Source organism: Rhamphochromis sp. 'chilingali' (genome assembly GCF_963969265.1).
Source record: "Rhamphochromis sp. 'chilingali' genome assembly, chromosome: 3".
Taxonomy (NCBI): Eukaryota; Metazoa; Chordata; class Actinopteri; order Cichliformes; family Cichlidae; genus Rhamphochromis; species Rhamphochromis sp. 'chilingali'.
Window position 1 is genome coordinate 27,416,991 of NC_137931.1, and position 16,300 is coordinate 27,433,290.

The window sequence follows — 16,300 nt, forward strand, 5'->3', positions numbered from 1 at the left end:
ATGTGTAGATTGTAATTGCAGAATGGAGCTTCTGTTGCTGCTTTGCAGGTATATGAGAGTCTTTTGCGGCAGTGCAAATGTAACTAGTTTTACCACTCTGAGTATTTAGTGACTGAAATCATGTACTTTTGTAAGTATACAAGGACCACTGCTAACATGCTAATAATGGCTGTTATAGTCACATATTCATGTGCTCTGTGTGTTTATATGTGAGTGACCTTCTGTCTGCTGTTACTTAAACTTAAATAACGTCTACATAAGGGCTTTCGAAATTCCTGCCAGACATAAAACAGGGAGCTGAAACCCTGAAGTCTTAGTACGGTGGCCGATAGGGGGCACGTAAGCTCAAAAACTTTAAACGGTTAAGACAGGAGTGTTTATACTGCGTGATGCCAGGGTTGTGTGGTCTTGTTGAACTATAAATACCTCTTGCAATGCTTTAAGAAGTGTTAACAGAAGGTTCAATGTATTGTCTGCTGTTAGTCACAGTCGTTAGCAAAAAGCAACGACCGGACTAGCCGCTTACATGAATGAATAAACCTACTGGGTTCACATGGAGCTGGCTGGTGTTCGGGTTTAATTTGAACTGCTGCTTTTGACTTATTTGGTAGTCAAACTGCAGGTCCGTCTGCACCCGCGGTCACCTGTTACCTAGAAGTTAGCGGTGAGCTCGCGAGCTTATTTATTGTTAGCTTAGTGCTAGCAGGCTAATGTGCAATGGAAACGGGGGAGCCGCTAGATCCGGAATATGTCGGTAAGAACTGAAGTACAAACGGAACCGAAGCGGATAACGGGGGTTCAGAGGTGCAGAGCACTGCACAGACAGCTAACCCAGGTTTAACCGGGCTAATGCTACATTAGCCTCAGAGCTTTCCTGTTAGACACACACAAGGAAATGCGAGAGTGTGGTTTAGGTACAATACAACGGCTGAAAGCTAGTTTCAAATCAGCAAGAGTCTGTTTACACTGTCCTAGTCCACATCCAACAAACCCGGGTTATCTGGATTTAATCTAGACACCTTTGTATGGGGGGGGGGAGTTAAAACTATAATTTCCCCCCCTTTGTTAGTAGGTTTATACAGTCTGTGGGGTCTAGGCCAGATTTAAGGGGTCCAGGTTATGGGGTTTGTTTTCTTGTCTTTTCTTTTTTGTAATGGATAACTGCTCTGATGAGGTTTAGATGAAATATCACATTTTCCCTGTTTTTACGTGCTGAGAGTTAGGTTAAATGTGCATACAGAGACATTTATTGGTTATTTTATCAGTTAATCTGGTCCAGGTTCAGTAGTTGGGGGTCCAGATTATTTATTTACACATTTTTTATGCTTCTGATACGATCATTTGTCCCGATTTATTTTTTCCAGAGAAGGCCAAGGCATTCTGGAACAATGAGGATGTGGATCAGGTCTTCGATGTGGTTTTCAAGTACCTGGAGCACCTGAAGGCAGTTCTGAAGAGGAGTGGAACCACAGATAAAGGTTCTGATCCATGTCTGATGCGAGCGAGCGGGACTCTGGCAATCTTCCTATCCTGATCTTTACTCTCTGTCTTCTCTCAGAGTATGTCCAGGCCTTCAAGCTGCTAGAGCATCTGGACTGCTCCTCCTCCTTGGCCTCCCTCCAGGACCAGGACAGCTCGGTGGTTCAGGTGGTCATTGGCTCAGGTAAACCCCGGTAAATCTCAAGGCTTCGCTGTTGTGTTTGAGTCCGACTATTGCTGAGTGTTTATTCCTCCCCAGAAGAGCTGCTGCCAGCTGACATCCTCCAACACAGCCCTTCATCCTCTTGCTCCTCCTCTTCATCCTTCTTGCCTCCTTTTAATGGGTTATCCAGTCCAACAGCGTCTCCTGCTGGCAGAGAGGAGCTGCTGCCTCCCCTCGTGCCTGTCCAGCTGCAGTACCACCTCCACACCTGCTCCAAGGTAAACACACATTGATGTCATTCAGAATCAGCCCGAGAATTTATTTTGCCTAATTTGATCTCAAAAAGTTTCTTTCATTTATATGGTGCTTTTATTCTGAATCTTGATAATCTAACAGCCTGAAAACACGTTGATCCCTTTTAGTTTTTACCCAGAATCTTGAATATGTTGAAAACCTGATCCTTGTAATTATCTGAAATCTATCAAATAGTTTTTTTAATTTAGAAATCTGATATACTTCAGAACTTCAGAGCATCCTTATACGTTCCTGTAAGTAACTTGGGGCTTTTATCCTGAGAAGAAGCATTAACCTCCTAAGACCCAAACTCTTAATTTCTTTTAATTAATAAACTTTTAATTTCTCTTTGATATCTGGGCATATTGGGACCTAATGAATGTAAAAACAAAGAATTACCAGATTTTTTTTTACCTGGTTTTTGTTTCTAAGAAAAATGAGAGCCACATATGAGGATATTTGCTTAAAATTTCGATAGAACAGTAGCAGTATAATGTCCTCGTAAGTGGATATCAGGCCATTGTTGAGCAAAATTTAGTATTTTGGTCTAAATAACCCAAAATGTGACGTCCACATATGTGGACGGCAGGTCCTAGGAGGTTAAAGCAACTTGATAATGTCCAGTATCTAATTCATGACTTTTTTTAAAAAAAAGAAGAAACTGTCATAGTCAGTCCCTATACCAGACTGGGGGCATTTAATTTAACAGTGATCATTTACAGTTCGTAGCCAAAGGCTTTTTTTAAAATTCCTGAATATTTGAATATTTAAAATCCTGATAACGTGAGCTGTTTTTCGCTTTACAGTCCTGCCTGCCCTGTTTGCCGAGCATGACTCAGTCCACGCCGCTATTCTGGGGCCAGAACCCGCTGAAGATCCCGTTGCTCTGCGGCTTCAAGAGGCTGACCGCCATGCCACTGATTTCACCCGCCAAAGAGGGCGTGCTTTGGGACCACGGGGACCAGGAGCAGGAAGACGTAGGAAACTGGGACGTCATCTACAAGGCACCATGTGGGCTGAGCCTCCGTAACCATGACAACGTAATGCTTTTTCTGGAGGCTACAGAGAGCTATGACATCCTGCAGGTCAATAGATGATTTTTTTTTGCTGTGTTCAGTGTCTCTCTGTATATTCCTCCTTCAGGTCTTTAAAGTGGGTCAGTTTTCCTCCTGCAGGTTGATTTCTTCACCTTTAACCCCTCTGTGCGGTTGGACCCTCCTTCACCAGGGGGCCTTCGGCAGCCTGAACAGGACCTGAGCCGAGGGGCGGAGCCAATACCGGTGGAGCTGTGCGTCGGGGACGGTGGCTCCCGGCCTGCTGAATTCCGCTACAGGAAGGACCGCTGGCCACATGGCTGCTTCCTGAGCCGCGGCCCAAAGCTGTTCAAGGCCTGCTGTGACTGCACAGATGGCTGCAGTGATGCAAAGCGCTGCGCCTGCATGGCCTTGACTTCTGGAGAGCGCCACTATCGCCATCACAGGCTGTTACAGGCCAACCCATCAGGGTGAGGTGAACAAGTAGAGGTTTTTCAAAAGGAGCTAAAGCAGGAGCTTTAGGTTTCCCAGTGGAAGTATTGATCATTAACTGATTCACTGATTTGCTGACAAAGTGTTACCATGGTGATCAATCTTCAGGCTCTTTGAGTGTGGCCCGTGGTGCGGCTGTGACCGATCTCTCTGCCAGAACCGTCTCGTCCAGAGAGGCATCAGAGTCCGACTCCAGGTCTTCCAGACTGAGAACCGTGGCTGGGGGGTGCGTTGCCGTGACGACCTGGACCGTGGGACCTTTGTGTGCATTTACGCAGGTGAGTGTGGCTCAGCGTTCAGTTGCTCCGTCCAAGCCACGGTCTGTAAACTCGTCCTCTCATCTGTGTCCAGGTGTGGTGCTGCAGAGGGTCCTGAATCCCACTGAACCACCGCCGCCAAAGTTGACGAGGTCCGACCTGCCGTCTGACGATGAGGTGGAGGTCGTCACGGAGTGGCTGGCCCCACCTGTGCTGGAGGGCCGACGCAATGTGTTGGAAACGCCCCCGCCTATGTCTCCGCCTACCTCACCTCTTTTGCATGTCCCTGTGATTCAGAGACCCTCCGACAGCGGCTCCAGCACCACAGACCAAGAAGAGGTTTGTTAGGCTCGTTTACTTTACTGTAAAGTTTTTTTTATTTTCAGAATAATTTTTTACATATTCTAATTCCAATATTTCTATACACATTTTATTATATTGTAAATATTTTTCATTTGTATTTGTATGGACATTACAGGTTTTCAATTTACATATTTTTATTTTTTCCTTTGAATATTTTGTGACCTGATTTTTAAAAGAATTATTGTTTATTTTAAATCATTTGTGTGTCCTGCATTCCTTTGAATATTTCCTCTAATTATTTGATTAAAATGTATTTTTGTGCCATCGTGATCTTTAGTTCAAAGTAAAAGGCTTCTATTTTCTTCTGTCAGATTCAGGCGGTGCTGGTTGGAGGTCTGCAGCCGACGTCTCCTTCATCAGGTCAGTAATGACTCACACAAAACACACAAATGATACATTAACACATCTGGTAAACAATTGGCTACTGTGTGTCAGGTGATCAAGAGCAAGACGAGAAGGTGGCATCAATGTCGGAGAGCGCTGGTGTGAATGGTACAAAGGCGAGCATGAGCTTAAAGAGAGCAGCGAAGGTGGACGAAGTTTGTTTTGTGGACGCAAGCAAGGAGGGAAACGTGAGCCGCTTCATCAACGTGAGTCCAGCTGATCAGGAACATGATGCTGAAGTTGGACTAGCTAGTATGTAATGATGTGCTACATGATCACTAGGGACACAGCTATGTTAGCATAACATAAACACAGTGAACCTGGAGGATGAACGCTAACTTTTTTTCACTTGATGAAAGTTAACATGAGGGTTCCCGATGGTTAGAGACAAATGCAATCGCATGGCAGGATGCTGTAAACAGAACAAACTTCAGTCAGGAGAACAACTGAGATAATCCATCCACAATACGAGGTTAGTCATTAATATACTGCAACAACATGGGAATAGAGCAGCTGCCAGAGAATTCAACATTAATGAATCAATGGTACAGAAGTGGAGGAAGCAAGAAGAATGAGTTAAGTTTGACATATCTGACGTTTTATAACTGTATTTTATAAACGGTTTCACAAGATTTCTTTAGACAATTTAAAACTTTTAAACAAAACATTTTTTTAATTTCATTAGTAATTTCAAAATGTTATATATATGTGTGTGATTGTGTGTGTGTGTGTGTGTGTGTTTCTAATATTTTCTTTATACTTTTCATTGTGTTAATCTTGTTCACAAGATTTTTTTGCATCTTTAAAACTTTCTAAAGAATTAAAAAAATGTGTCTTTTGTTTTTGCTTGTACATTTTTCTCCAAAGCATTTTTGGACATTTCCTTTATAGTTTGTAGTTATTTTCAAAATATTAACTGCTTAGTTTAAATTGTGGAATTTTCCCCCTTTTAGTTCATAGTTTATATATTTTTTATGCTAATGAAGAAGAAATCTTCTTCTTGTTTATTATTATTATTATTATTATTGTTATTATTATTGATATCATGTGATCTCTAACCCCGCCCACAGCACAGCTGCCAGCCGAACCTTTTCATCCAGAATGTCTTCATCGACTCCCACGACCCCGCCTTCCCCGTCGTTGCCTTCTTCACCAGCAGGTGAGGAAGAGAACTGAGAGGACGTTAATGTGGGTTATTATTAGTGGTCATTTTAATAATTGTCCTCTTTGTTTTCTTGCTGTAGGGCCGTAGTGGCTGGCACTGAGCTCACCTGGGACTACTCTGCCAACGTCCAGATCGATTCACTGCAAAAACAGGAAGTGTCTTGTCTCTGCGAAAGCGACAATTGTCATGGGAGATTCACCATCGAGGAGAACCTATGTGAAGTTTGTGAGGTTGAAGGTCACATAGCAATGGAGGCCAAGTGATCCTCCATACAGTTTGTTAGTAACAGTTTTGGTATTTAGAGGGTTTTTTTCCTAAAAAGAAAATAAAAGTTCAGCTATTTTACTCTGAAAGTTTTTCAAGTCTTTATTATTGGGAAGGCTTTAATTTTGAGAACCCTTTTTCTGTGTTTGAGCTTTTATTTTTTGTATCTCTACTTTGGTCATTTTATTTTGACACTACCATGGATTTAATGTTCAAACAGCCAGTACAACTTTTCTCCTGAAACTGGTGCCCAAAGTGTCAAAGTTCTGTGTTCATTTTTAAGCAATAATAAACGTTGCTTTGAAAACCTTCAACATGAGTAAATGGTTTACTATTGGTGCAGCTCTTTGGGGGATTTGAAATTGTATATAAATGTCGGAATGTATTTATTACAGCCTTTATTTAAAAAAATATGTATATATGCAACTGAATTTATCATTTATGGCAGTTTTTTTTTTTTTTTTTACATTTGTTTGTAATTTATTCCTAATATTTCCATTATTTCTGAAAAGTCACTTGGACACTCCAGCTTTTGGTTGCGGACTTTCGGTTGTAGCCCAGCAATGCTTTTATTATGAAATTTCAGACCGGATATTCGGTATTGTTTATATCGCCTCTCTCGGTCTTCACCGACTCTCCACCATACACTCGAGCCAAAGATGAGATCTCTGTGGCGGGCTGTGCGTGTCTTCCTCCTCGGCCTCTCCTTGGCCTCCCTTTCCCTGTCCGGTGCGTCCCGGTTCCACATCCCGCCTCATGACCAGGTGGCCCGGGTCGCGCGCTTCGTTGCGCACCAGGTGGACTGGGCCTCCATGGCCACCATCTCCACCCACAAACCGGTGGTGGGCCAGCCGTTCTCTAATGTCTTCTCGGTGAGCGACGGGCCAAGGGGCTCGGGTTCCGGGGTGCCTTACATGTACCTGACCCGCATGGAGATCTCCGTGCAGGACCTGGAGGTGAGCCTGACCCAGGATATCAGTGTTAAAACAGGAACTGAGCCTTCCTGTTCAGAAGTCAGTTTACAAACTAGAATTTAGTGTACTCGACACTCTCTGTATCTGCGCTGTGTTGCTGTAAAAGGCACTGCTTCTCGTTCAGAACTCCATTAAGAAAACCTTTGATTTTACCGTGAAAGCCATTAAAGTTCAATGTTACAGGTTCTGGAGCGATAAAGCGTAAAATTAAATAACATTTGACTTTAGTGATCTTCTGCTTTAAAAAGCCATCAGCTGTCAGTAACTTATTCTATACAAAACAAAAGTGTGGAACTTGGTAAACACAATATTTACTAACAACACGCTTATGTAAATGTTTGTAGTGATTAGCACTGTTTTTAAAATGCTACTGCAGAATTATTGCAAACACATCAAGAATATTTATTTTAATACTCCTGACATATAGAAGAGCAAAACTGCCAAGGTCTAAAATGCATTTACAAAAACGGAAAGATAAAAAATAGATAAAAATATTTAGAATTTTATTGATTTTTAAAAAATGAAATAAAAAGGTATAAATAGCCTGATTTAATGTTCTTTAATTTGTTTTGGGGTTTTTTGTATCTTCTTTATCTTTTCTATTTTACTAAAATATATAGTTTTTTTTTAATTGAAATTTTTAGTTCACAAAATAATGTTAATGATGATTTTCTTTCCCATGGGGAAGAAATGTATCATTAACATTATTTTGTGCATTTAAGGTAATTTTTTTTTTTTTTAACATTTTAATATTCAGACTTTCATTTTAAAGGTTATTTGAAGTTATGTGAAATAATGTGAAGTTATGCTGAGATATAAAATCATGAATAGTTGAGTTTATAAAACTGCATTTTACATAAACTGTGATGTAAGTGCAGCATGACTCAGCATATTTTCCTGACAGTGACTCAGCAGTTGTCAGTCACATGTCAAAGCAGAAGTTGAGACCACAGAAGAAGAAACGAGTGCTTGAAATCTGCTGAAACGACACAGAAAACAGGTTTAAATGAAGTTCAGCTTTGTTAAAGTTTGCTTTATTACAGGAAGTTATCAAAATTAAACAGAGCAGCAGCTTTTTATTGTCTTGCAGAAGGTTATAAAGTTTGTTTGAGCTAAAAAGTCATTTTCTCAGGATTAAATATTTATTTTTAGTACCTCCAGTTTTAATGACCTCAGTTTCTTTCTCACTTCTTCAAGATAAGATAAGATAAGATAACTCTTTATTGTCATTGCACAGTCATACATAGTACAATAGTACAATGAAATTGGAAAACTGTCCTACACATACATTCTACATACACTACATATAACACAACACGACCCGATACGAAACATCACAACACAACACAAACAACACAACATAGTATAATAACTTAGTAATAAAAAAGAAGAATAAGTGTATTTGTATTGCACACTGTTATTAATGCACATTAATTGTTATTGCACCTTCTTATAAATATAAATATTATTATTGTTACTGTTGTTACCTCCCCCCCCCAAAAAAAGTCCAGGTAGCCAGTCAGGTCAGCTATTTGCATTGATCAGGGCTATTGCCCTGTTGTAAAAGCTGTCCTTGAGTCTATTTGTTCGGGACCTCAGCAGCCTGAACCTCCTGCCAGACGGCAGCAGCTTAAACACCCGGTGTCCTGGGCGTGTACCGTCCCGTAGGATGCTGCGTGCCCTCTTGAGACAGCGAGTGCTGTACAGGTCCTTCAGGGAAGGAAGAGGATGTCCAATGATTTTTTGGGACATATTCAAGCAGGTTTTAATGGTTCAAATTGCAGATTTTTGTCCCAGACATATAAAATGATTAATGATTCTCATATTTAGATATTATTTGTCTGTATATGGAGGATGAAATGCCTAAATTAAAAAAAGATAAACAAATAAATAAATAAATATTTTAATTTTAAGAAAAATATAGCATTAAATAAGAATTGGACACAACTAATTAATTAAAAGTATACGTTTTAATAATGCTATAAGATGTGTGTATGCGTGTGTTACCTGTGCTGTGTGTATTGATGCAGGTGAGCCCTGTGGCGTCTCTGTCCATGTCTCTGGCTCAGACTGATTACTGCAGGCAGCAGAGCTTTGACCCTCAGAGTCCGCTCTGTGCTCACATCATCCTGTCTGGATCTGTACAGGAGGTATGTACACACACCTGTGTTTCACACATGATCAGTTCGGACCCGTCACATGATCACCTCCTCCTGCTGTGGTTCAGGTGAACGGGACAGAGGCGGAGTTTGCAAAGAAAGCGCTGTTCACTCGTCACCCCGAGATGATCGAGTGGCCGAGCGACCACAACTGGTTCTTCGCCAAGTTCAACATCACACAGGTACTACTGCAAATACTACAACCTAATACCACAGTACTACTGCAAATACTACAACCTAATACCACAGTAGTACGGCAAATACTACAACATAATACCACAGTACTACTGCAAATACTACAACCTAATACCACAGTACTACTGCAAATACTACAACCTAATACCACTGTAGTACAGCAAATACTACAACATAATACCACTGTAGTACTGCAAATACTACAACCTAATACCACAGTACTACTGCAAATACTACAACATAATACCACAGTACTACTGCAAATACTACAACCTAATACCACTGTAGTACGGCAAATACTACAACATAATACCACAGTACTACTGCAAATACTACAACATAATACCACAGTACTACTGCAAATACTACAACCTAATACCACTGTAGTACAGCAAATACTACAACATAATACCACTGTAGTACTGCAAATACTACAACCTAATACCACAGTACTACTGCAAATACTACAACCTAATACCACAGTAGTACGGCAAATACTACAACATAATACCACAGTACTACTGCAAATACTACAACCTAATACCACAGTAGTACGGCAAATACTACAACATAATACCACAGTAGTACGGCAAATACTACAACATAATACCACAGTAGTACTGCAAATACTACAACATAATACCACTGTAGTACTGCAAATACTACAACATAATACCACTGTAGTACAGCAAATACTACAACATAATACCACTGTAGTACTGCAAATACTACAACATAATACCACTGTAGTACTGTAAATACTACAACATAATACCACTGTAGTACTGCAAATAGTACAACATAATACCACTGTAGGACAGCAAATACTACAACATAATACCACTGTAGTACAGCAAATACTACAACATAATACCACTGTAGTACAGCAAATACTACAACATAATACCACTGTAGTACTGCAAATACTACAACATAATACCACAGTAGTACTGCAAATACTACAACATAATACCACTGTAGTACTGCAAATACTACAACATAATACCACTGTAGTACAGCAAATACTACAACATAATACCACTGTAGTACTGCAAATACTACAACATAATACCACTGTAGTACAGCAAATACTACAACATAATACCACTGTAGTACTGCAAATACTACAACATAATACCACTGTAGTACTGCAAATAGTACAACATAATACCACTGTAGGACAGCAAATACTACAACATAATACCACTGTAGTACAGCAAATACTACAACATAATAGCACAGTAGTACTGCAAATACTACAACATAATACCACTGTAGTACTGCAAATACTACAACATAATACCACTGTAGTACAGCAAATACTACAACATAATACCACTGTAGTACAGCAAATACTACAACATAATACCACAGTAGTACTGCAAATACTACAACATAATACCACTGTAGTACAGCAAATACTACAACATAATACCACTGTAGTACTGCAAATACTACAACATAATACCACTGTAGTACAGCAAATACTACAACATAATACCACTGTAGTACTGCAAATACTACAACATAATAGCACAGTAGTACTGCAAATACTACAACATAATACCACTGTAGTACTGCAAATACTACAACATAATACCACTGTAGTACTGCAAATACTACAACATAATACCACTGTAGTACAGCAAATACTACAACATAATACCACTGTAGTACTGCAAATACTACAACATAATACCACTGTAGTACTGCAAATACTACAACATAATACCACTGTAGTACAGCAAATACTACAACATAATACCACTGTAGTACTGCAAATACTACAACATAATAGCACAGTAGTACTGCAAATACTACAACATAATACCACTGTAGTACTGCAAATACTACAACATAATACCACTGTAGTACAGCAAATACTACAACATAATACCACTGTAGTACAGCAAATACTACAACATAATACCACAGTACTACTGCAAATACTACAACATAATACCACAGTAGTACGGCAAATACTACAACATAATACCACAGTAGTACTGCAAATACTACAACATAATACCACAGTAGTACTGCAAATACTACAACATAATACCACAGTAGTACTGCAAATACTACAACATAATACCACAGTACTACTGCAAATACTACAACCTAATACCACAGTAGTACGGCAAATACTACAACATAATACCACAGTAGTACTGCAAATACTACAACATAATACCACTGTAGTACAGCAAATACTACAACCTAATACCACAGTAGTACTGCAAATAGTACAACATAATACCACTGTAGTACAGCAAATACTACAACATAATACCACAGTAGTACTGCAAATACTACAACATAATACCACAGTAGTACTGCAAATACTACAACATAATACCACAGTAGTACTGCAAATACTACAACATAATACCACTGTAGTACAGCAAATACTACAACATAATACCACAGTAGTACTGCAAATACTACAACCTAATACCACAGTAGTACGGCAAATACTACAACATAATACCACTGTAGTACTGCAAATACTACAACATAATACCACTGTAGTACGGCAAATACTACAACATAATACCACAGTAGTACGGCAAATACTACAACATAATACCACAGTAGTACTGCAAATACTACAACATAATACCACAGTAGTACTGCAAATACTACAACATAATACCACTGTAGTACTGCAAATACTACAACATAATACCACTGTAGTACTGCAAATACTACAACATAATACCACTGTAGTACTGCAAATACTACAACATAATACCACTGTAGTACTGTAAATACTACAACATAATACCACTGTAGTACTGCAAATAGTACAACATAATACCACTGTAGGACAGCAAATACTACAACATAATACCACTGTAGTACTGCAAATACTACAACATAATACCACAGTAGTACTGCAAATACTACAACATAATACCACTGTAGTACAGCAAATACTACAACATAATACCACTGTAGTACTGCAAATACTACAACATAATACCACTGTAGTACAGCAAATACTACAACATAATACCACTGTAGTACAGCAAATACTATAACATAATACCACTGTAGTACAGCAAATACTACAACATAATACCACTGTAGTACTGCAAATACTACAACATAATACCACAGTAGTACTGCAAATACTACAACATAATACCACTGTAGTACAGCAAATACTACAACATAATACCACTGTAGTACTGCAAATACTACAACATAATACCACTGTAGTACAGCAAATACTACAACCTAATACCACAGTAGTACTGCAAATACTACAACATAATACCACTGTAGTACTGCAAATACTACAACATAATACCACAGTAGTACTGCAAATACTACAACATAATACCACTGTAGTACAGCAAATACTGCAACATAATACCACAGTAGTACTGCAAATACTACAACATAATACCACAGTAGTACTGCAAATACTACAACATAATACCACAGTAGTACTGCAAATACTACAACATAATACCACTGTAGTACTGCAAATACTACAACATAATACCACAGTAGTACTGCAAAGTATCCTGCGGGACCAACATCACCCTGCGCGCCACCTTTTCCATCTGCTGCCCTCAGGGAGAAGGTACAGGTCTATACAGGCCAGAACATCCAGACTGGCCAACAGCCTGTATCCACAGGCTGTGAGGCTCCTGAACTCTCTGCCCCCCTCTCACGGACAATAACCATATCCAACTTCTTAATAGCAATGAACTGGTCTGCATTGGTGCATCATATCTTTATTCTCTTCCCCCTCCTGCCCCCCCCCCCTCTTTCTTAAATAGATAACTATCATATCTGATATCATATCTCACAGTACAATAATATTGAATGGGTTGCATTGTTGTATTTTGTCATGTTTCTCAGGTCTTTGTCTGAATTTCTACGAACATTATTGCTAAGGATTGTCTTATTGCATTGGAGTCACACTGGGTTAAATATGTACACTTGGGTTTTAAGGGGTATTTATTATTTTCTTCTTTTTTTTGGGTTGTATGGAAGCCCCAAACGCAATTTCATTGTTCTTGACAATGACAATAAATAAATAAATACTAAATACTACAACATAATACATAATACTAAAACATAATAGTTCAAGTCAGTTCAAGTTCAGATAATTACTGAACTTGACCTGCTATGAATGCTTTGAAACAATCCCACAGTACTACTACATGTTCATTGTTAGAGATATAATAAGTATAAGTACTACTAATATTTCTAATAATACTATAAATACTGTTGAATGTTTCCACTATAATAATACAAGTTAAATGTGAACGTGCAGTACACTCATGCTTCTGTTATGCTGTTGTCATTTTAAAACATGACACAAATATCAGTACTGATATAATAATCCACTTTAAATCCATGATACTACTTGTTTAAAACAACTCAATATATATTATAAGTATATATTATAATACTACACTATCATAATGATGGTATAATAATGATGGATAATACTACTAACACTAAAACACCACACAGATACAGGTAGTACACAATACTTCTAATAATAGAAGTACTACCACCTGCCACTAGCAGTAACTCAGTAGTAATTCAACCTATAAATACTGTCACACAAACTATAAATATCAACTTGACTTCAATTCTCTTAAATTTTCTGTTATTTTCTTCTTAATTTAACACACACATTTAACTCACACTTCTGCGCACTTCTGTATGCTCATGTAAAGCTGAGGACACGAGCCAAAGAATTTCATTATGGCTAAATGTGGCTACTCGGTTTATCTGTACTTGACATTAAAACTTGAAACTAGTAATACCAGAAAATTTACAGTAATAATATTACTGATACAAAAGCATAACTGAGCTATTTATAATACTAGAAAGACACTGCCATAGTACTATTATTAAAAATTATAATAATACCACTAATACTACAGGTACTCCAGCATCACACACCTTGTAATACTAGCTCTATCATTACTGTAGCACTTGTAGTCCTGAGTGCACACCTGTGCTGCTCTCAGCCAATCATGTGACATGAAGTCAGCAGGCTGGTCCTCCTTCCTTGTGTTTCAGGTGTGGGTGTTGGATTACTTTGGCGGGGTGAAGACCGTCACTCCTGATGAGTATTTCCAGGCAACGCCGTACAGGAAGCACCACTGATGGTTTGTAGTCCTACTGTTCTGTTTGTAGTCCATCACTTCCTGCTGGAGCTGACACCACGCCTCCGTTTAAAGATGTGCAGTTAAACCATCGTCTTGTTAATTTTTCTGCTCATTTTGTTTTTTATTCTGTTCAGGATTCGAACCTGCGAACCCCGCAACCAGAATGTACGAGATGCAAAATCCTCCTCAGGAGTTACACGCCGATTAATCTGCTACGAATCCATGAATTTATCCAACCGCTGAATCCACGTCATTTACATCATGCCTGCTTTATTCTTAATTTTAGATTTGAAAGCTTCTGTTTCTGAAAACAGGCAAACAAAATCAGATGAAGTGTCCTAAACACAGAAGTTGTCTTTAACTCAGACTTAAATTGTTGCGTTTGGAGCTTTTCTTTCCTGCAGCTGAAACACTCGATGACATTCAGGCATCAGAAGTCAGTGTTACATTTTAATCTCCTCTTTCCTTTGATTCACTTAAAAAGATTTCAAATGACTCTGTGAATGTGTGTGTGCTCAGGTGTTTGAAAAGACTATTGTTGTTTTGCAGATTTAAACATTATTAAAAAGCCAAGTGTGTTGGTGGAGTTTGACCAGCAGAGGGAGACGTCACGCTGAAAAGTTAAAGCTGCCAGTCCAGAGGAGGATTAAATCGATAAATACTTGTATAGGAAAATTTTTAATGGAATATATGTTTGTAGGCAAACTTTAGCACCACTTTAAAACAGAACAAATCTTTTTCTGAGCATCAACTTTTGTATTTGACCTTTGACCTGGATGCTGTTTAACTAACCGATTTAAATGTGCAGTTTGAAAAGAATTGCACATAATGTACTTTGTAAATCCACAAATAGCACTTTATGGAACACAAATCATTTTTAATGAAACAGCAGGAGACATCAGTAACCACACTAACTACATTTCCCTTGAGTCTTTGCCAGTAACAGGCTGTTTATTACTTGTGGGTGATGTAGTAGAGTTTTTTTATATGCTAAAAGAAAATCTTTATTTTGTTTTTAGATATTAGTGAATCAAATAACCCCAGATCCTCCTTCATGCTTCTTGTTTAGAATAATAATAACTAGGCTCCTTATAGGCGGGACTTTCCTTTGTTGCAAACATAGCTTATTTAGGCATTGCTGAAAGGGGAGGAGCTTTGATTATTTGCCTTAAACATAACTTTATTAATAACATTATGACCTGCTGTTTCTTCAAGCTGAATAACAGCTGTAAGTGTTTGCTGTGAAATTTTATTTTTTTGAAAGAAAAATAAAGATTTGTATTAAAGCCTCCTCATCTGTTTTGTGTTTTATTTGTTTTTGTTTTTTAACACATTTAGACTTACTTCACCAACTTATTGTCAGCTGTATGTATTTATTTTATTTATCTTCATTCATTTTCAATGCATAATTAGTTTTTTTTATTTTATTTTGAATGGTTGTGGTTTGATGTTTATTTGCATTATTTTATCCACATAACCCAATTTAATCGCTTAATATTTTTAAACAATAAATGAGAAGTAAATAAAATGGAAAGTAAATGACAGTAAGAGCATCTTAATCTCTGACTCTTTAATGAGTTTGTGGTCTCTGAATGAAACATGAGCTTCACTGAGTTAATTATGTTAACATGAAAGTCAGAATGGAGCAAAAACCAGGATTTTTGGCCACATCTACCACTTACCTATCACTCATGGTTTTAACACCATCACCAAGATGTATATTTTTAAAAATATTCAGCATTCAGAGGACAACAGATCCTCTTAGATCTCTTATATCCACTATATAGATTATAATTATCCTATGAACTGGCGAGAATGGTGGGTTATGTTGCTCAGTTCTTGACAGCAGCTGTAACTCATAAGCTATGGATGATAGGTAAGAGTTGAAACTGTTGCTGAGGGCCACTGTTGACCTACTGGTCATACTTTAAGA

At 38.3% G+C, this 16,300-nt stretch overlaps 2 protein-coding genes across 4 annotated transcripts; both read left to right on the plus strand.

Annotated features, from left to right (window-relative positions):
• Positions 1-317: 317 nt before the first annotated feature.
• setdb2 (SET domain bifurcated histone lysine methyltransferase 2) lies at positions 318-6,209 on the plus strand. 3 transcript variants are annotated; one of them, XM_080878321.1, is made up of 12 exons: positions 318-754; positions 1,365-1,478; positions 1,559-1,663; positions 1,742-1,920; positions 2,743-3,021; positions 3,112-3,440; positions 3,571-3,740; positions 3,814-4,058; positions 4,394-4,442; positions 4,518-4,672; positions 5,537-5,625; positions 5,711-6,209. In XM_080878321.1, the coding sequence occupies exons 1-12, from the start codon at positions 718-720 to the stop codon at positions 5,892-5,894; spliced, it is 1,935 nt and encodes a 644-aa protein (XP_080734447.1). In that variant the 5' UTR covers positions 318-717; the 3' UTR covers positions 5,895-6,209. The 3 variants fall into 3 exon arrangements, with proteins under 3 accessions (XP_080734447.1, XP_080734448.1, XP_080734446.1); XM_080878320.1 differs by having other exon boundaries at positions 319-754; positions 1,739-1,920; XM_080878322.1 differs by lacking the exon at positions 4,518-4,672 and having other exon boundaries at positions 1,739-1,920; positions 5,711-5,872.
• A 283-nt stretch (positions 6,210-6,492) lies between these two features.
• Positions 6,493-15,658, plus strand: creg1 (cellular repressor of E1A-stimulated genes 1). Its single transcript, XM_080878353.1, has 5 exons — positions 6,493-6,851; positions 8,900-9,019; positions 9,097-9,210; positions 14,279-14,367; positions 14,502-15,658. The coding sequence occupies exons 1-4, from the start codon at positions 6,555-6,557 to the stop codon at positions 14,363-14,365; spliced, it is 618 nt and encodes a 205-aa protein (XP_080734479.1). The 5' UTR covers positions 6,493-6,554; the 3' UTR covers positions 14,366-14,367; positions 14,502-15,658.
• The last annotated feature ends 642 nt before the right edge of the window (positions 15,659-16,300 follow it).